This window comes from Wasmannia auropunctata, unplaced genomic scaffold (assembly GCF_000956235.1).
Source record: "Wasmannia auropunctata unplaced genomic scaffold, wasmannia.A_1.0 LD335883.1, whole genome shotgun sequence".
Classification (NCBI taxonomy): domain Eukaryota; kingdom Metazoa; phylum Arthropoda; class Insecta; order Hymenoptera; family Formicidae; genus Wasmannia; species Wasmannia auropunctata.
In genome coordinates, this window is record NW_012027007.1 from 2,883 (window position 1) to 23,408 (window position 20,526).

The 20,526-nt window shown below is 42.8% G+C and overlaps 4 protein-coding genes across 6 annotated transcripts in view; 3 read left to right on the forward strand and 1 right to left on the reverse strand.

Moving 5' to 3' along the window:
* The window catches only part of LOC105455719, a 2,056-nt gene extending 1,753 nt beyond the window's left edge, over window positions 1-303 (forward strand). Inside the window, exon 6 of the mRNA XM_011699249.1 lies at window positions 42-303. Within this exon, the coding sequence (XP_011697551.1) occupies window positions 42-219 (178 nt within the window). The 3' untranslated portion in view covers window positions 220-303. The remainder of the gene's footprint in view (window positions 1-41) is intronic.
* A 1,213-nt stretch (window positions 304-1,516) lies between these two features.
* On the forward strand, window positions 1,517-5,647 carry LOC105455691 (golgin subfamily A member 7). 2 transcript variants are annotated; one of them, XM_011699189.1, is made up of 4 exons: window positions 1,517-1,739; window positions 2,410-2,469; window positions 2,642-2,806; window positions 2,921-5,647. In XM_011699189.1, exons 1-4 carry the CDS (start codon window positions 1,731-1,733, stop codon window positions 3,209-3,211), a joined length of 525 nt encoding a protein of 174 aa, XP_011697491.1. In that variant the 5' UTR covers window positions 1,517-1,730; the 3' UTR covers window positions 3,212-5,647. The 2 variants fall into 2 exon arrangements, with proteins under 2 accessions (XP_011697491.1, XP_011697492.1); XM_011699190.1 differs by lacking the exon at window positions 2,410-2,469.
* Window positions 5,648-6,772: 1,125 nt separating this feature from the next.
* The window catches only part of LOC105455692 (G protein-coupled receptor kinase 5), a 69,750-nt gene continuing 55,996 nt past the window's right edge, over window positions 6,773-20,526 (forward strand). The window contains exon 1 of the mRNA XM_011699191.1: window positions 6,773-6,885. The gene's annotated coding sequence lies outside the window, so the exon portion shown is untranslated. The remainder of the gene's footprint in view (window positions 6,886-20,526) is intronic.
* Window positions 9,753-19,667, reverse strand: LOC105455697 (cGMP-specific 3',5'-cyclic phosphodiesterase-like). Of its 2 annotated transcripts, none has more exons than XM_011699199.1 (13): window positions 17,922-19,667; window positions 15,970-16,167; window positions 15,099-15,427; window positions 14,576-14,821; window positions 13,966-14,314; window positions 13,556-13,725; window positions 13,076-13,298; window positions 12,768-12,842; window positions 12,658-12,696; window positions 12,160-12,441; window positions 11,395-11,771; window positions 10,850-11,286; window positions 9,753-10,771 (listed from the first exon to the last, which is right to left on the reverse strand). In XM_011699199.1, exons 2-13 carry the CDS (start codon window positions 16,021-16,023, stop codon window positions 10,134-10,136), a joined length of 3,219 nt encoding a protein of 1,072 aa, XP_011697501.1. In that variant the 5' UTR covers window positions 16,024-16,167; window positions 17,922-19,667; the 3' UTR covers window positions 9,753-10,133. The 2 variants fall into 2 exon arrangements, with proteins under 2 accessions (XP_011697501.1, XP_011697500.1); XM_011699198.1 differs by having other exon boundaries at window positions 13,966-14,323.

Below are 20,526 nucleotides of genomic sequence, written 5' to 3' on the forward strand. Positions count from 1 at the left end.
TGATAAGATAAATCAATAATCGAACTTATATACATTTACAGATACGCGGCAGAATGGTACAATTTCTCGCCTAGACTAAAATCTTTAATGATAATAACTCTTTACAGAAGTAATGTACCATGCGGATTAAAAGCAGGTAATATGATTCCATTATCTATTGCCACTTATGCTGCGGTAAGTGAACCATGGAAAATTGCTCAAAGTTTTTCTTTCGTATAAGCATGTATATAGAACTATAAAACGATTTATTTGATTTAAAGGTTATACGAATGGCCATGTCCTACTTCACAGCGTTTTTATCACTCCAAGATTGATTAATGACTTTTTATTTAATTTTTCAGTAATTTATTAATTATTTTTGTTTAATATGTGTCAGCGTTAACAAATTATAAAAAAATTTATGATTTTTCTACAATAAAATTATATGTTGTCTTATACGTTTAATCTTTTTTGTATCTCTTTTTAGAATTTTCATTTATTTCATACGTACCTACTCTATATTTTTTTATTCAGCAACTATGTTATAAATTAATATTATACCTTAAAATTTAAAAACTTATTTCTATTATTTGTTCTATATAGAGATAATAAATCGTTTGATATAACAAATTTGATAATATTATTATACATTGCATTGATTAAGCTTTTTTTGAGCCATCTTAAAACATCACATCATTATAATTCCAATTAAAAAATCTAAAATAGTTTTATTATTAACTTCGGAAATCTTTAATATTAATCTTATCTTCTTTTATTTTCCTGCCATTGTCTCTTTTACAACAAAATATGGATTTTTTCAAAATTTTATTATTTTTCTTTATTTCATCATGTTTTCAATTTCCAGGATATCTCTTCGATTTTACTAAGAGTTAAATATATATGTATAAAAACAACTGCAAGTAGCACAACATTGTCAGACGTTTTCACATATTTCTATAGAAATCTGTAGATGTTTTAACATTTCTCTCTCTCTCTCTCTCTCTCGTTTCTTTCGTTATTTATTTATTTTATTAATTGCATAAATTTGAAAATATTTTCATGAAAATGACGGCGTTGCTTAATTAATTGAAACACGATAGCGATCCGTAATCTTGACATTTCTTTTTCGCGTATTAAGAAAAGGCAAATATAAATTTAAGTAAAGAAATTCACCGATTTATCTCTCTGAACTCATTCTTCAGTCACCTGCAGCAATTTTCTCTTCTCTTCTTTCGTCCTTCTCCTCTCGCGCCGAAAGCGAAATGGTGTTACAAGCGGAAAGCGCGTAAAAAGCCACAAGCGCAGAAAGAAATGGATCCCGGAATGGAAGCTGCTCTGTTCAATTCGGCACCTTCGACGACGCCTTCCAGTCTACCTGTTCCTCAAAACTCGGAGTCCGAACGCGTGCCCTCGTTGATCCGCGAAAATGGAGCGAAGAGCGCGGGCGAGTGAGTGAAGGAAGGCTCGAATCGCACAACACTGAGCAGTCCGAGCACAGCGCACACGCGGCACAGGTCGGCGCATGCGCGCGCTGCGCGCGCATCGTCCATGGCGGCCGCGGAGTGTCGCGGAGTCGTGGGGTCCGTTCGTGTGCGTGCAGGCGGCAGCGGTGCCCTCGGCCGATTTCCCCGAGTCCTCGTCGCGCCGATCCGCGTCCAAGATAGACACGGCGACCGCGAGCGCGACGGCAACGGTCGAGCTCGGCTTTCGTCGGGAACGTGCGGCAACCAACCGGCAAGACGAAGCTCAAAATGCCACTGGTGAGTCCGTGCGCACTTTCTCACTCTTCCTCGCTGTCCGTCTCTCTCTCTCTCTCTCTCTCTCTCTCTCTCTCTCGCGCTTGCCTCCTCGCTGTCATCCTCTCGATCGCGAAAGGCATTTCGCCTGGTTTCACTCCTCCACGCGATCTGCCCCTCGAAAATCTCCTCCCTCCCCCCGCGTGTCGATCTTTGAACGAGGAGTCAGCGATCGCGACTGACGAAACGAAGCGAGGATGCGACTGCCCGTCCTCGCGATCTCCGAGGTGAGAGCTGGGTGCGGTTTTTTTGTGGTTAACTCCGGGCGGAAAGAGTGTGATGAGAGGGAAACGGGAGCTTCCCCGAGGCGAGTAGCGGGTTGAAACTTCAGCGTGGAAGCTTCATTTTGTGCGCGGCAGTGTTTAGCGAGTTCGTCCGAAATGTAATTTAAAAGGGATCAATAATGACAGAAAAGTATGTCAATGTATTTTTGCAAGTTTTACGCTAATGCCAAATACAATTGTCTCCAATATCAGCGGTGATATATGCAGTGTTGCGATACTTATTGGTTGACGTTAAGAGCGTGAGATTGTATTTTGCGTTTATTGTTTGTAAAAAGAAAGTACAGATGAAAATACAGAATCTTTCCAAGAAATTCGAAGATAGTTATGCGATGTTACATTTTATTTTATAGAGCCCGAGCTCGAAGAAAACATTATGCATACTGCCCGAAGAGATTATTTACGAGAGAAAAGTACGTTATTGTACAAGAATTTGATATTAATGTTTGTAATAAATTTTGCTCTTTGTTAACATGAAAATTTCTTATATCGTCGGGAAAGATGAAGTTGTAGACCACGTATTAGTATTCAGAATAGATTCGACAATATGTAATAAAAATGGCTATGTGCGTTGTATTTTTTTAGGGCAATCATGCCGCCCTCACGCCGCTGGAGGACATGTCCGCGGGACGAGGGCAGGCGGGTGGAGGGCCTCCTCAAAACTGTCAAAAGATTTTTATACAGCGCGACTACAGCGAAGGTACTATGGTTAAGTTCCAAACGCGGTTCCCCACAGAACTGGAAAGTAGGGTGAGTATCACGGTCGCGAAAACTTCTAATCTGTATATAGGAATTGAATACGCTTTCTGAAAATTAGAAGAAACGATTGAGGGATACTTATCACCAAATATTTCCCCAATTTAGTTGGACAGACAATTGTTCGAGTACACAATCAATCAGTTGAACAACTACTTCGTCGAGGCAGAGCGTGCCAGTTGTTCTACATACTGCGAGAGCTGCCTATACTGTCTCACGGGTTATCTGATAAGTATATGCACCGAAACGCACTACGAAAAGTGTCTGCGCAAGGTCGCCAAGTTCGTCTGCGAGCAGAACGATCGAGTGTACAAGCCACGCGGCCTCCTGCTGACAGATCCGACGACGCGCGGGCTTAGGCTAATAGAGATCTCGGTACTGGATAGACCCGCGTCGTGACTGCATATTAGCCGATCCAGGGAGTTCTTCATGTGACCCCCCGTGCAGCACTCTGGACATTACCTCGCCAGAATCACGGACATGCACGCGCTCGTGAGTGCCTGTCGGCACAATTATGGGACATACCGGTTAGTTTGAGTCATTTTTCACAAGGTGCCGAAAATTCTGCAAGGCTTGAAAAAAAAAAGGACAGATTTCCCGTCATCGTAACTTGTGGGCCGCAAATTGCTCAGGTGCACCTTGCACGATTGCTCTTGCCGTACACGCGTGCGACAAGCCAAGACTCTCTTGTCGCCGGATCGTGCCTCGTACTTAGTTCTAAAAGGTAAATGTAGATTGACGCAGTATGATCAGATTGTAATATGCGCGTGCATGTGTGTGAGAGTGAAAACTTGCGGGAAACAAGAAATACGTACGCGGGAATGTGCGCGATTGATTCGTGGGGATTTCGCGCTGTCGTAGATTCATCTGTCAATTCAATTGTGACGAAGCAAGCTTATACAAGGTCGGTCTGATCGCGGCAAGAGAGTCTCGGCGTTCACTCGCATTCGTGGTGTCTCGATCCTAAGTGGCAGCTACTGCGTTCTCGAGGGAGGGCGTGCATCGAAGCGCGTGGATGTGTAACGAAACACCGTGGCACTTCTATAAGTTCAATTTTCTATGTGCGTACACAGAACATATAACATACGAAAGTATATGAGGTATATGTGGCGAATCAGGGTACGGTAGGGAAGCGTAACTTCGTCCTTTGCACACGTCGTTAAACGACGCGAGTTAGGCTCACCGTTGGCCGCCACATTGATTTGTCATGTATACGACGGGGTCTACATATTTTTTTACTGTTCATTTATGACTTTTATCGTATCACCTGCATTTAATTAATGAGAGACGTGAATGAGATGCGTGTCTGCGTGAATTACTTAGCGATGAGATGGCGTACGATGTTAGGCGTCTGTAGCGCGTGTTTCGTTCAAGGTTCCGTCGAACGAAGAACCTCGATTACGAGGCGTGAACCTCGTTCTCGACGAATGCTGTATGTACGAATCTCCGAGTTCTTCTCATCTTCCGCGATGTATCTTCCATTACGTCTTGTGTATCCGCGCGCGTAAAGCGTAAAGTCTTTTCGCTATACGTATGTACAATTGAGTGAGGGATGTTCAGTTCAGTCGCGCGCGTGTGGATGCCTCTCGACAAGCGAAGACGGATAGATTCGAATTGGAATTCGCACAAAACACTTGTCGCGCCGTAAAGAAACCCGAGGATTGGCTAAAAAAAAGGGGGGGAAAAAACCCCGAGAAGAAGAAAGAAATTGTGTGAAAGAAGCGGTGATATAAAAAGATAAGTTACGTTACAAGTTGAATCGGCATTGTGATCAAGGCGAAAACCGTTTGCGATGCAGCGCGAAACTACGTACGCTTTAGTCCGCTCTCTGACAAGTCGAAACTGGTCACCCGTCGCGACGCTGGACGCTTTCCATATTCCGTTCCCGCTAATTAGTTATAAATAACAATGATCTCAAACGATACAACGACGCAACACCATGTCTACCTTTGCTTTCTCTTACGCGCTTTGGGAGCCTAAAGTATATCGTAACACGCGAGACGCAACGCCGAGGAAGAGAGTCTTAGAGTCTTTTCTGGCACTACCATTCGTCTATCGTCGATTAGCTTGACATCCAGCGTAACGTGAGCCTCGTGAGCGTAGAGAACGGCACGACGAACGCGGGAAGATATCTCGCGTGTCCACGTGGCGTCAGGAATTCGGGCTTGTCGAGGTTCCACAGTCGGTTGAAAAAGGTCTCGATTTACGCGCGCTTACCGCGGTATCGTGCACGCAACGGCGAACGATCTCTCTCGTTCTTGGTCACAATGCCCAATCGGAGCCTGCCCGATACGTTGTAATGTTGCGATGAAAGGATCTTGCCAAATAAGCGTGTCACTGCCTCAGCGTGCGATTTCCTAGCGCGTGTGAGCGCCCGTAGGAGAGACGTACGGACCGGAGATCGTCCGAGATCGAGTGAGAGAAAGCGTGATATCGAAGAAAAAAGGAGGGAGGAAGAAAAAATAAACAAATAAACGGAAGCCGCAGGAAGGAAGTCTCCCGGGAAATTACGGGAAGTTTCCCGTCAACCAATTTCTTTGGGACGTCGCAATATCACGTGCATAGGGCTCTGACTGCATGCGCGCGCGCGCATGTCGCGCACGTGCGCGCGTACGCATGTTTGCATATAATGTGTGTATATAGCGGATTATAATCGTCGACGCGAAGTAATAAGGAGACGGAAGGAAGCAGATAAAGAAAAAAGGGAGGAACCGTTTGTTATACTTAATTTAATTTAGTAGGACCAATATTGGATTGATGATCCGTAACTGTAAAGGACACCATCGTACGAGTGTAATTTCTAAATGTTTTATTAATAAAAACGGCGTAAATATATACGGTCCGCATTGAAGATCCGCCCTCGATTTTCCCATTGAGATAACGTTTCCTTCTCCTTTCCTCGTTTTATTTCGAGTGTTCAGATTTTTTTAAACGCTGCAGCGAAAGAGAGCAAAGTGACGATTATAATAAAAATGCAATACCTATTAAGTTTTTTAATACTATATAACATTTAAGTTAATATATTTATGAAATTATAATTTATTTATAAATTATGGACTTATAATGTTATCGACGTATAACCGGCCAAAGTGCATCTGGCAATCCGCTTTTTTTTTTTCTAAGCAATAAAGAAATCTTGAGGAAGCGTTTAATTGAGATAATATTGAAAGAATCATTATTAGTTTTATGGAAATTTAACGCAAAAAACGGTCGCCGTGCACTAGCGTCATCTTGGCAATGAGACTTAGCAAAAAACAATAAGCCATCTCGAAGTTCAGAACTCTGAACTCGCAATATCGTTCCTCGATAAAATTTGAATCGCGATCCGCCACGAAGGCGAATGTTATTTCTGCCTCGAATAAAAGCAAAACATTCGTCTCAGTTGTACATACTTTATAAATATATATAAAATGTAAGTGAGGAGATAGAGAACCAATTACTGTAAAGTTAGCTGCGCCGTCCCGACCTCTTCGAGGACTGCGTCTGTCGATAAGTTCAATGTCGTGAAACGCGCTATATTGAAGTCGCGAAGTCGCGTTCGAATCGTTCCGCATATCTCGCGGTCATGATTATCCGAATCTCACACTAATATTTATCAAGATCTCGTCGGTGCATTCGTCGCAAGTATTGTCGCGGTAGTATTGTATTGCAGATATCGTTTATTATTATCGCGATTTCAGTGCCCGGCGATCTCGTTGTCACATTCCCGGCTCGATCTACGTGTCTTTCAAGCTACTTTTTCACGAATGAAAACGCGATTGATGCACAATCGTCAGATGCCATGCATATTTAATTATAATTAATTGCGTTTCAGATTCAGATTATTTCATATTTATTGCAATTTAAAGATTGATTTCGCGCGTGAAAAATCATCGCGAGACTGAACGTTTTTCGTGACGCATTAAGTGTCGCACACGAATTGCCATTTCTTATCGTCAATATATTGTAATTTCAGCATCGGGATCTGCTTTCACACATCCGGAGAGTCAGGCTTCGGAGTTTCGGCTTTAAATTAATTTTTCATCGAGGATGTACTTGCAATGAAGGTGGAATCGCTGCGCGTTTATCGCCAGGTATGTGCATGCATGTCATGATTTTAAAACCGAAGCTTTTACATGTAAAAAAAATTAAATTAAAAAAATTTAAATCAAATATTAAATATCTCATAATTATGATTCAAATTCTTAAATATAATATAATTTTTAGAGTCAATAAAAAAAATTAATACCACAATTTGTGAAGAAACTGATACAAAAATTAAAAACTCATTGTTAAAAATAACATTGTAATAATGTGCAAACATCAGTTTTTACCATTTGAGGAACAATGTTCCATATTTAAATTGAGATATTTAATATTTGATTTAAAATTTTTTTAATTTAATTTTTTTTTAATTTTTTGGTAAATATTTTGAAGATCTACAGAAATTTCTGCGAGTAATAAAAATTCTGCCATATTAAATCCATTGATTAGATTAAATTAAAACCTTTTATTTGTGAAAAATAATTTGAACCATAAAGGATTAAGATAGGGAGATTAAGATAGGTGTAATGGTTTTTGAATAATACTTTGACTAATATCTACACTAAGGTAAAAGGCCGAAATAAAAGGCGATCTGTCACGTTCTCGGGGTATTTCAAATAATTCGGCACGTCCGTGCGGCTGTTTGAGCACATCCAGATTTTATTTAACCATGTGCAACAATTTCTGATAGGCATATTGATTCGCAGCTATATCAAAAGACTAGAAACCAGTCTCACTCTCGTGTTGTTCAACTCTCAGACTCACACTCGGAAAACATAATGCGCTTGGAAAGTTTTGGGGGGAAAGTATAAACGAGGGCACTCCGATTTAACTGATTTTTTTCGCGATGTCTGATCGGCGGTTCGTACGACGCCAATTAAACGCGAAAAGAGAGAGGTATTAATTTACCGCGGGCTCTGATCGCTCGGAGATCGGAATCGCGCGATCCGGAATATGTGCGATGAAACAACGGAAACGTAAACGTGATTTTGTCGCGAATAACGGAATTTGTGTGTAAACTTGCCGATCTCCTTTCGAAGGGTCAACGGTTCGACAAAAGCTCGAACTGCGGAAATAATCGCGGTGGACTCGCGATCATGCTTGCGTCACAGATTACGTACGTTGCGTGCACGAGATAATCCTATCATTGCCTTCGTTTACGAGACATTGATACGACATGAAAGTACCACCGCTCGCTATGTACTCATGAGCTTTATGTGTACATGTATAAAGATCTTACATATACACGCAATCGAAGGATATTCCTGGACTTGCGTGATCGTATTAGCGACTTTCCAAGTCAGCCTCAAATTCCTCGAAAGGAAAATCTATTTTCTTGTAGGAATATATAAGTTTTTTTATTTATTCACATACGAAATTGAAAATGCGCTCTATTTCAAAAATTTTCACTTACAAAATTTAAAGTCGTTGAAATTTTTTATTTACACACGATTCAAAACGCATTAAATTTACTTACGAGATTCTTTCGTTTCAGAAAATTCAAAATTTTAAATTTGTTACAAGATTCAAAATATCTTTTTATATATCTACTTAAAGTTCTTTATTTATAGAATCTATGAAATATTTTAAATTTATTTATTTTACTGACAATTTTAAGGATTTAATTGAAAATGAAGAAATTTCAACTTGAGAGCAATTCTTTTTTTGTCTTAATCGTATCAATTGCGCATCTCTCTCTCTCTCTCTCTCTCTCTCTCTCTCTCTCTCTCTTTATTATCGCGGAGATCGCTCTGAAGAAAAGTCTGAGATGGCAAAACAATTAAACTGCGCTCGTTTCTGACTTACAAACTGCCATATCGTGGGAGCAGCGTGTCCGCGAGTCCGATTCGCACGTCTTCGGTCTGTAAGCCTCACCGATCCCTTCGTACGCCGAACTGTATAGCCTAGAATATCATCAAGATGTGATACAAAAAGATTGTCAAAATTGAATTCATCTTCATTATCATCATCGTCCGACGACGCCCGACACATTCACACATACAGCACGCTTCCTCGCGTTCTACGGGATTGCGATTATGAGCAATGTCGTTGTGAGGTGCAACGACCGACCGTTCAAGTTCTCTAGCTACCTAGCCATCGACTAAGCATACGTTTTTATACGTAATACCGTTGTCTACGTATTATCGCCTTAAAATCTACGGGCAACAGTCTTCTCGGGATCCGATGCGCGATGTACAGTTTATGTCTCGTGAGATTATCTCGGATACTCCCGTTTCGTCTCTACTGATCTTTTACTCTTTCTTTTTCTCGGGCTACGCAGTTTATCGTCTTTTGCCCTACGAAGATTCGCCATTTCGTTAATTATTTCGATATTTTGATTCGTCGTTTTTCTACGTCTGGCAATGGAGTTAGTGAAAAATGCGCCAGAATCAATGGAATATCTTCTTTGAGCGTATTTTCCTTTCCGGGCATGTTTTTCGGAAGTTTTTGTGAATATGCATTTATTTCGTTCTATAATTTTCTTGTTTATACTAAAGTTTTACATGACGTTGAATTTTGAATATACTTTTATTTGAATTCATGTCTAATTCGATCAAATAATACCGAGATTTTTAATTTAATTAAAATTGTGAAATGAACAATGATAGAGTGTCATAATGAATCTTTCGAAAATCAAACCAGTTTTTTGTTGAAATGTGAATTATCACATTTCTATCTATTTTACTTTTTGTATTGAAAGTTATTCTTTGACTTGATTTCTTCTTGTTGATATTGTCAGGTTTCTGAGATCTAATTAAACTCGTTTTTCGCACGAATATTTAATTTTTACAAATTGCTAAATTTATCGTTATTTCTCTTTTTGTCTTTTTATTTCGATCGATCTTAGATTTGATCAAATATGGTCAATCTTGAGTGAAAAGATGACATATAATGATCGTTTTTGCAAATATCAATATTTTTTCTTCTAAGAGTTCTCCCAAAGGATTCATTTCCCGTAAGTGTTTTCAGCTGCAAGTGAAAGCAGCTTCAAGAGAGCTTTTTTGAAATAATTCCATTCGGTATCATTCTACTCTTCGAGAATAGTCTGACTTGGTTATTGAAACAGACAATCTTATTCCTCTAAGAGCGTCTTCTAGGTTCACCCTAAAGCTCTTTTTTTCAATGACAGCTCGTCTACAGATCTGTCAAACTTCCAGCTTCCAGGTAATCTCAACGTTAAAGATTCCATCTTCCGCGACCTGGAAGCTGCGATGTATATTCATATACTCCATTTCCAAGTATCGCCACCCGTTGGCCATCATTCGGGGATGCTCTCGAGCGTCGTCGAAGTTAGCCGTCAAATGAGCAGACACAACTTGTTCCGATTCTTTCTCTCCGGCAGCAGTGCCTTCGACTTGCCGGCGTCCTCCGAGCTGCTCCTGGCGTAGAGAGACCTGCTGATGCGATGCCGGACCCCTTTGCTCAACGTACGCCCGCCCTTCCTCAGCGAGGCGAACCTGCCGAGCGACGATCTCTCGGGCATTTGTTCCTTCCTGTCGGCGTGAGCGCAGTTCAAAGTCGTCACCGTGAACTCGATGTCCTTAGGCTCGTAAGAAACGAATTCCTCGACTGGTTCCTCGATCGTGTCGCGATCGATCCACGTCAATCCCATCTCGACCTTTTCCGCCAAATCCTGCCAGTTTCTTCGGTTCTCCGTGGTGCCCTCGTAGAGCGGCAGTATCCACGGGAACGTCTCTGACATGACCTTGTAGAGTGGCAGGCAGATCACGTCGATGAAGCCGACCTGCATCTGCGGTAATTCATCCCGCCTCTCGCGGTCCATCATCGCCACCGGCTGCTGGTTGAGTTGGAGGCGCTCGAGATCGCCTTGGTCGAAGAATTCGTCGGCCACCAGCTTCGCCACGCGATGCTGTATCTCCCAGGGCTTCGCTATCGCGCTCACGTCGCACGCCGTCATCATCATGCCGCATAGTACTGTGAAAAAAAAACGGACAAAATTAATTAATTGTGACATTATAAAAAATCACCGAATGAAAACTATCGAGGAATTACATTCTTTCTTCTCTTCGCTCTGCCAATCGAACTCGCCCTCGTCGATCACTTCCATGAAACGATTCCTCTTTTTGAAGTACATCGCCAGATCGGTCGACAGAATGGCGCTCTCCACGACCTTCATCACGCGTCTGTAATCCTCCATCGATAAACTCTGGAAGATGTTGTTGCTATCGGAATTCAGGATCATGACACACTGATCAAAGTGATGGTGCTCCATCGTGCTGGTCGAGTAAAGGATCGCCAGTGGAGATTCGGTTTTCGTCTGGAACGCGTTGTTGGTGCCGCGGTGGTCCAGATCGTGGCAGAGGCAGGCCACCAGAAGCCCGAGGATCTCCAGATCGGTCATGAATTGTTCCATCTTGCCGGTCTTCAGCATCGCGAACATCGTTTGCGCGACGTTGAGCGCGTGCCGCCAATTGTGGTACTTTACTGGCCTGTCGGGAATAATTTTCGGTTGTGATTCCGATTTAAGATTGCGCGTTTAGTATCTTTAAGAGGCGTCGTGGGACAAAATAAATGAAACGAGATTGAAATAGCCACACCTGTAATTCTTCTTCACACTGAGGATCCATCTACATAGGACGTCGTAAGGTATGTGGAACTTCTGTATGAGATCGCACTGTTTGAACATCCTGATGGTGGCGCGGCACGTGTCTTCGTCGGTGAGATCGAAGTCGATGAACGTGAAGCTATAGAGGTTGTACGTTTCCGCGGACGGTATGGGATCGGAGACGAGTTTCAGGGCATCGTCGTTGTTGGCGGTCGCGTGATAACTCAGGCACTCGAGGGCCACCTTCTGCTTCGCCATCAGCTTGCACGCGGATTCGTACATCTGCGTATTGTGAATACCGAGGCCGCAGAAAATAGCGAACGCCTCGAATATCGACACGTCCGAGTCGGTGAAGGCTGTGCCGTTGTCCTGCAAAGAATTTTTTTTCCGTTATTAACGAGTATCCATCGCTCTTAATGATTTTATCTAGCGAATTGCTAATAAAGGATAAAAGAATATTCCTTATGACGTCTGCACTAATATCTGTTTTTTTTAATCATAATACAATATTATTGCTTGACATTCAGGTCTGTCTTCAAGCAATGCATAGTTTAAAAAGTCAATAACATAAAAATCATGTGATTTATAATACAGCACATGCAGATTATTAACGACTTATTAAGGATTAAATGCAAAATATATCTAAATGCAAATGTAAAGTATCAATAACAGATTAATATTAGATTATTCAAGATTATTGCGGATTATTACGGATTATTACTTAAAAATTAAGAAGGAAATTTTATTCAATTCAAACCTTGTTGATCAATTGAGCAACTCCGATGACGATTCTCTGTCCGTTGACAATCGGCATGCACAGGATACTTCTGATGGGCTCCTTTCCGCTCTCCATTACGCCTTTCTTCAGCCACGTAGCGACGTCGCCAATGTTGAGAATTTGACCCGACGCGGCGACGTATCTCGCGATCTGTCCCAGGGAACTCGACAGATTGTTTTTACTTGGTCGATAGACCCGGGCCTCTTGCGTTTCGTTCTCCATCTCGAATACCATAGTAAATTTGCTACCCTCGGTCGATGCCTGAAAAAAAAATAGATTATGTAAAAATCGAAGAATAATAGATCTTTAGTTTTTCTAAAAAAATTAAAATTTTAAGCTATCGAAAAGATTGAATTGATTAACGTCACGGAAGAAACGACGAAGAAATATACGTTCGCTTCGTCGGGAGGGCTGAAAAATTGCATTTTCTCATTTACATTATGTATATACTCAGTTTATAAAATCGGGATCACTCACGTGCTGTTGAATAATGTCCTCCATGTCGATGTTATTGCTCTGAGCCGCCAGGAAAGAGAAAAAGATCATCAGACTTACAAATTCGAGTAACACGTGGCGGTGCCACTCACCTCTCTTCTCGACAACGGCTTTCTGCTCTCTTGCACCGACTTCCCGGGCCGCTCGACGATTTTCTCGAGATGCCCCTAAAACGAGGCTTAGCATCTTTTATTGTGCTTTTAATACAATCACGTGGTGGCGTTAACCTTTTCGAATATTATATCCAATTAATTAAACACTAATTTGTTTTGCTAAGTTAATTTAAAAAGTCGATCTATATTTTCTGCGACTTTGTTCGACACAGTCCAATAACAATATTTGTAGATAACAAGTGTTATATCATTTGAAAATTAAATCCACGGAGAGAAAGTACACTTACTGCCTCGCCGCAGTCCAAATCGAGCAGGTAAACGGCGCATCTCTCGCACTTGAGCAGCTCCTTCGCCTCGGTCATGATCTTCGTGACGAGACACTCGAGATTGTTCTGCTCCTCGAATATATTCCGCGCCAGATTGAGAAGTATCTGATTGCGTCGGTATTCCTGCACGGACAGCTCGAACAACTGCGCGTTCTGTATGCCGATGCCGCAGAATGTGAGGTATCTGCGATAATCGATGCCGTCGTAAAATTAGACGCGCGATCGTATTAATAAACGTATCGATCGGGCGCGGCGCCGATTATAATTGCGTCTACATGGCAATTACATAGTCTTGTAACTGGCCTTGCGCCATTATGCAATCAGTTAATGCAAACTATGCTCCGACGCCTGGTCTAAACGTCCGGTTACGTGGTTATTACGCACGCAATTATACGCGAAGCTATAAATTTTCGGAACGTATCTCTTCCGCAATTTTCCCACCTTTGAAACACCTCGACGTCCCGGTCCGTGAATTCGTTGCTGCCGTTCGTCTTGTTGATGATCTGGGCGACCCCGATAACGTCGCCCTCGTAATTGCAGATCGGCATCGATAGAATCAACGTCGTCTTGTATCCGGTTTGCATGTCAATGGCGCTGTTGAATCTCGGATCCTGCGAACGGAGAAATATCTATTTTCATCTTGTCGACAAAGACACAAAATGTCATCGATTAATTAGCTCTTAGACAATTACTCGGAGAGTATAATAGTTAGAATTTTGCTTCATCGAGCTACGGCGTTGTATATTAATGATCACAACGTTCCCTGAGTTCGAAAACGGAAAGTTCAATGCTCAGTGAATCATATCGATTAGACACCCCTCCCCCCCCCATCAAGAAACGTAAGCTGAAACCTTGTAAGCATCCTTGATGTTAATTGTCTCCTTGGTTTGCGCCACGTAACCGGCGATGCCGACTCCGAATGGTATTTTGAGCTCCTCGTTCTTAGCCCGTTGGATGGCTTCCTCGAGCTCGGTTTCCTGGGTGACGTCGAACAGCTTCGCCACCAGGTACCGGTCCTCCAAGGGCCCCTTTGCCAGGAACAGACTGCCGCGATCGGCATAAGTGAGTAGGCCGACGTTCACTAGGATCTTGTGGCAGAGGACATTGATGTCCAATTCGTTCGCCACGTCCCTTATCAGCTCCATAAACAGATCGCTCTCGTCCAGTCTACCGAGCGCCTCGCGACGATCCATCAATGTGCTGTAAGTTCTACAAGATTTAATACTTGTGCTACCTAAGTACGATGCGAAGTCCAATTGAGTTCAAAAATATTTTTAAAAGATTTATTATTTTATGAAAATATTAAAGGCCTTATATACGATATTTATATATTATTTAGTTTATCAAATTTTATATTATTTATGTTAACATGTTATTTATCTTAACACGTCTGTGACATGGAGCGATTTGATTACACATGAAGATGTGAGCTAAAATTATTTCGTTGTTAATATCGCTTACCTGTTGGGACTCCTGCTGCGCTTTGCGGGTGAACTCGAGGCCAGCCAGGTTTGAAAGAGATCGGATGTGACGCTGTTGCGTTTGGTTGGATTGAGAAGGTTCTCCTCTTGCTGCACGCTGGGCGCGCTCGGTGCGCTCGGTGTTATTGTTTGCAGCATACACGTGTTCTGCAATTTCTGTCGAAGCTGGAAACTCGCTTTTTCCCGCAGCCACGTTTCGGCTACAGCAGGATGCGCCTCCAGATACCTTTGTTTAATAGACAACGGTTGTGTTGTACAAAAATTTATCATATTTTGTTCATTATTTTCTATAGCAATTAACAACAGTAATAATAGTAATATCTAAATGTCTAAACGATATGAGAAAATAAAATAAATAAGAATGATCAGTGTAAAATATATAATATTGTTGTACGACGACGCTAATACATTTTTAATGTTAAAACTCTTTAAAAAGATTTATAAAGTTAATTCGACAATGCTACTATTGAATAATTCATGAAATTATTATATGAATCAATTACCTTCCAACTCTATCCATGGTGAGGTTGTCGTCCTCGTCGTACTCGTGTATAGTGTCCTGGCAGCTGACCCTCTTGCCTCTGCACAGCCTGACGATCTCAATCTCCTTCACATCAGTCTTTGTGCTTGTACTTAGGGGTACTTTTGATTCTGATCGCGCGGACGTTTTCAACTTTTCGGGACTGTCGTCGGCGGAGCCGACGATTTCCGATTGCTCGGGATTGAACGAGCGCACTAAAGGACAGTCGTCCTTCTCCGACGTCCTTCCGGACACCGGTTTCGTAGAGATCTTCATCGTCTCGAAGTTCTCGAGGTTGTTGTTATGATTCGCCTACGAAAGTTGTCGCAAATCGAAATTATCTGTTCGCCACGTCTTTATCTTATTCTGCTAATCTCTGATTCGTAACTACGTTATTTTGAAAGATCGAAAAGGAAAGGCGAAACTCTAATTGAATAATGACTGACTTTTAATTGTATCATGAGCAGAACCTGATATTTTGATAATACTTTTCTAAAAGTACAATTTTTAAAATATACGCTTTGTCAATTGATGAATAGCTTCTTAAATTATTTGGATATTGTTTTTATTATTATTCTTATGCACGTGACTTAAAAATTAAATTTTTTAAAAATATATCAGTATCTCTTTACAGTAAGAAATTTATATAATGCAATAGAAAGAGAATTATAAACGCTGGTCTTTTTTGGATAATTATTTTAGTCCAAAGTATTAAAAGTGGTATTTAAGGATTCTTTACACGTAAATTTCAAGTCGTCAGTATCCAGGTTCTAGTGACAAGATGCCTTTGGTTTGTACAAATTGCAGCCATACTGTTATAACGACGAAAGCATTAATGCAAACTGTTTAATTACTTCCGTGTCGACGGCCTCCGACAACTCATCATCCACTTCGTCTTCTGCTTCCATATCACCTTGAGCTTAATGTAACGTGCATCGAGCGCAATAGGAACGTTCAGTGAGAGCCGTGCGAATAAGAGGAAGCTTCACATCTCGTCGCCCTTTCGTTTCCCGGTATTTACGCACGTCTTCGCGAGTCCCGGAAATACGAATCTGAAAAAGTATACGATTTCTTCGTAACGCAAAAGAATATACTTTGTTCTAATTTTATTTCACCTTTATATTCTACAGACTACTTTATATTGTTAGAAGTATTAAGAGATCATTTTTTTGCAATTTATTAGCTTGTAGAAATAATTTATTGAAGGAACATTAATTAAATTAATATAAATAAATTAAAACAAACAATTTTCGTTATGTCAAATGCGCCGACAAAGATACAGAATTATTTATATTTTTGCAGCACGAAGTCATTTTATTTATAGGAATTCTCTTCGATAATTTGCATTGATTTTTATATATAAATATGTATATATGGTACGTGTGGCAATATGTAAAATTTAATTTTCCATTTTACCGCCTCGGTTAATATGATTCACGCTGACGTAATTTTCACGATCTTTCAGTTGTCGCTCTTGAATTAATTTGACAAGATCTCATGCGACTTGTGTTGAATATGCTTTAAAATTTTACGATTTTATCTGAAATGTAATCTATGAATGTCGAGGATCGAGGGCGAGCCCATGAATTTTATATTTTATCGATGTGAGTCGTCTAACTCGTGTACGGCAGAGCGAGAGCTTTCTTTCCTCTCCAGTTTAGCCCTTTCTCTTACGCGTTTTCGTCCTCTTTTACTTTCCTCCGTCCCCCGCGAAGGGTCGAAGGCAACGACCCACTGGGGAAATCCACGTCTAATCACTGAATTATGAAATTACGCAATTCAATATTCATGAAGAAGTCCGCCTAGCCGCCACCGTCTGCAATTCTCAACGAGAATAACCGCTTCGCATTAAGTCCCTTGTTAATACGTTTCCTGTCGATGATTATCCTCCCCGCGCGCGTCTCTCGCTCTTACAACCCTGACATTTTATCCGCTAAATTGGAATCGAGACTGCGAATAATTGGAATGTCACGGCGACATGAGTGGATGCGAGCTCAATGGGCATTTTTGTGAATTCTCTATTATATTATTGAAGTGCATCATAGATGCGTCGCAATTATTTTTACTTTACGAGACACCTATCGCGCTAAATTTAATTTTGCCACAAATAAATTATTATGTTTAAAGTATTCGAACGCACTATAAGCGCATATTGCACCTTTTAACTTAGCTTTTAACTTAGTTTTGAAAAATAAAGACTATATTTTTTTATCTACGCGTTAATAAAATTACATTTGAATAAAATTTAATACAACAAACAGCATTTCATATATTCGTTTATTTACAGTATTAAAGTTTGACTCGCTAAAAGTCTTTTATCTATAATAGCTTACAGCTCGAGAGCTATTAAAAGAGAAGAGAGTACAAGGATATTCTTGCAAATAAAAATCTTTATGAAGACTAAGGTTATTTTCTCAATTCCTGCGTATTATAATATACTTCATAATAATGTTTATTTTTATATTCTGTTTTTTCGAGTTTGTTAGCACAGGCATGATCATATTTAGAGCAAGTATTCGAAAAGGTTGCCAATTTAACGTTGTTTAATTTAATCTCCTAAAAGATGCAAATATATTTTGTATTATTTCGATTAAGTATTTATAGAATTTGCGCATTATGCGATTGTCAACTCTAAATGCAACGTGTTGCATTGAATGACTTACGCAAGAAATCTAGACCTTCAAGAATTCGCGACCAAGGACTTCCCCTCGATGAAGTCACTTCCTTTGGTGCACGATCGCGTTTGATTTGCTTACAATACCTGAATTGATGTGCCAGCATAAATATAGCCATCTGCATTGCTCACCTGCAGTAAACCATTCGCGAGGAATGTCTTATAAATGCAGCACACCCGCGTGTCCGGCCCGAAATAGCCATCACTCCTGCAAAATGTCATTCGCGATTTCCTGCCGCACGTGAACGCTCGCCTTCACGTACACGATCGAGTCCTTCGTCGGCATCCACCACGTCGTACACACGTCATTTCAACAGACCGCAACGTTTCCTCGACGTTTCGTCACCATTTCCCTTCAACGCGAGCGTCATCGAGCGTACGAATATACACAAAAGTTGCATTTTATTTTTATCCCACCCGCGATTCCCTCTCGGTAAACATGCCCTCCTTCTTTCCGTCGCGTCGATATCCTTTCTTTAATTCAAGCATGTCAAGGATACATTCAGTCTACTGCGTTTCGTTCTCGTCCCGGCGTGCGTCGAGCACGATCGTACCTCCGAAAGCGTTCAATCGCGATCGACTGGACGGAACCGATTGCTCGAAAAGCGCGAGCGTTACCGCGCAATCACGCAGACGCATCTCGCGTAACTCGCGTATTTTTTTTTTCACGTTCAAGTTCGTCGCCGTTCGATATATCCGTCACAACGTGTTTTCCAGCCTCCGTATCACTTGGCGTCGCAAGATTGACGATCGAGCGCACGGAGAGCTGCTTCGCCTCTCCCAAAGTTGAACTCAACCGCGGTTTTTCTTATCTTCCTGCCTGCGTTACTTCCCACACTATAATTAACTCATTTCTTTCTCACGTCAGATTTATTTAGGAGCATGCGATGTGTCGCGCGCGTCGACGATTTACGTACGGGACAATTTAGCCGGGACAGTCGCGCGATCACGCGTGATCGACGACGTGGAGCTCTTAAATGGGAGGATCTCCGGCCGCTTCCGGGAACGAGATCATCGCCTCCTCCGCACGCGGCTTCGATCGTCCCCACGTCGTCGGCCTCAAATATAGAAAAGTCGTCCCCTCCCCTTCCCCGCGAGTTATTTATCGAGGATCGCTCCGATCTCGCGCGGGGCAGGATCAGCGCGCAGCCCGTTGACACGCGATCGCAAACTCGAAACCGCATCGACCGGCACGTCCTCGCGAGCTCCTTTTCCTCGTCTTCATCCTTTCCCCGCCGACGGGATCGTTTCGTGAGTAAGGCGATGCCGCTGGACCCTCGCGATGCCGATCAGCAACCGTCTAGTAACAAACTGATCTCTGAAGAAACTTGAAATCATTCGGTAAGATAGTCGCTGATTCTCGGAGCACAACTTTTCGAAGGATTACTTCGTTCCGCCAGTGTCATATTTTGAGATCAGCTCGCTGATACTCTTCGCAGTTTTCACTCGCTCGGGGACGCCTCTCTATTTTCCGTTTCAGTTTCGGAGATACGCGAGAGATTTCGCGAACGACAGTTCGCACGGAGGATGTCCCGGGTCCAGGGTCGATCGATGCGCGACGTTCACCAGCTTTATCGCGTTCCGTCGAGACGGATTTCGTATACCGGGACGCGACGCGACGCGGCGGTCGGCGACGACGTCGATAGCGAACGGCCAGCGGACCGGTTGAAAGCTCCGAGCTTACTGAAGTCTCCCTCTCGGGTCAGGCGGACGCGGGTGTTCGAGGAGTGCGGAGTGTAGCTCGGCTGGTTACGCGTCCGAGCCTCCCACGGCTTCTCCGCTCCGCTCCGCGCGCGTCTCGTACGCGCGCTACCGTCCGCGACCGTCTTGGGGTATATTACTATCTCCGCATCGAACGCGCGTTTTCGAGTATATGTATACGTCTGTGTATTTGCGTATCTCTCTCCTCGGTACACGTGAGTCCGACGGCCGCCCCTTGCCGTCCTCGTGGTCGTGAGTACTACTCGAGTAGGTATCGGTCCTCGCGTCTGTGTACGGAGGCTCACGAACGCTTATCGTCTTCGTAAGTAAGGTAGCCGCACTCGATGTGCGCGTGTGCGCAGGGCTCACGGACGCTTATCTTCCAATTGGTGTGGGCAAATGTCGCGTGTGTTGGTCCGTGTACGTGTGTGTATGTGTGTATGTCTCTATATATATGTATACGTGTGCGCGCACGTGCGGCAGGGATACCGAGGAGATGTCTTCTCTCTCGCGCGCGCTCTCGCTGTGCTCTGGGAAAGATCGATAGCGGCCGGCGGGAGAGTATCCCGGACGCAGGCAGGCAGGCAGGCAGGCAGGCAGGCGGGTTAGACGGGCAGGCAGGCAGGCAGGCAGGCAGGCAGGTGGACAGGCAGGCAGGCAGCATCCCCTGCCGCCGCCGCGAGATTTTCGGCTTCGAAATTTCGCAAACGCCGACCGTCGCGGACGTGCGTCGATATTCGATGATGATGCCGCGCGCGCTCGATCGATCGACCCGCGCCGCGCCGCGCCGCGCCGCGCTACGCCGCGCGTTTTGCGGAAGCTAACGAGCGCGGAACCGTTAATCGAACACCTGTGCCTAATGCGTTTCGGAAAATTTAACTATCGACGTGTGTGCGCCGTTATTAATGCGGCAATGGTATACGGGTGCGCGGCGTCACACCGTTGAATTTCAACCCTTATAAGCGCGCCGCTATCCCACTCATGAAATTTTCATGAAATTCAGGCAGTATTATAGCAAAAGTTGCTACGCGATGTA

What these genes read in the sequence shown, in the direction of transcription:
- LOC105455691 (XM_011699189.1), top strand. An exon ending in AGATTATTTACGAGAGAAAA is followed by an intron (nt 2,470 to 2,641) that starts GTACGTTATTGT and finishes GTATTTTTTTAG; the next exon opens with GGCAATCATGCCGCCCTCAC. An exon ending in CCACAGAACTGGAAAGTAGG is followed by an intron (nt 2,807 to 2,920) that starts GTGAGTATCACG and finishes TCCCCAATTTAG; the next exon opens with TTGGACAGACAATTGTTCGA.
- LOC105455697 (XM_011699198.1), bottom strand. Translation starts at nt 16,023, where the DNA reads ATGGAAGCAGAAGACGAAGTGGATGATGAGTTGTCGGAGGCCGTCGAC. An exon ending in ACATCAAGGATGCTTACAAG is followed by an intron (nt 13,726 to 13,965) that starts GTTTCAGCTTAC and finishes CTCCGTTCGCAG; the next exon opens with GATCCGAGATTCAACAGCGC. An exon ending in AGCCGTTGTCGAGAAGAGAG is followed by an intron (nt 12,697 to 12,767) that starts GTGAGTGGCACC and finishes CTGGCGGCTCAG; the next exon opens with AGCAATAACATCGACATGGA.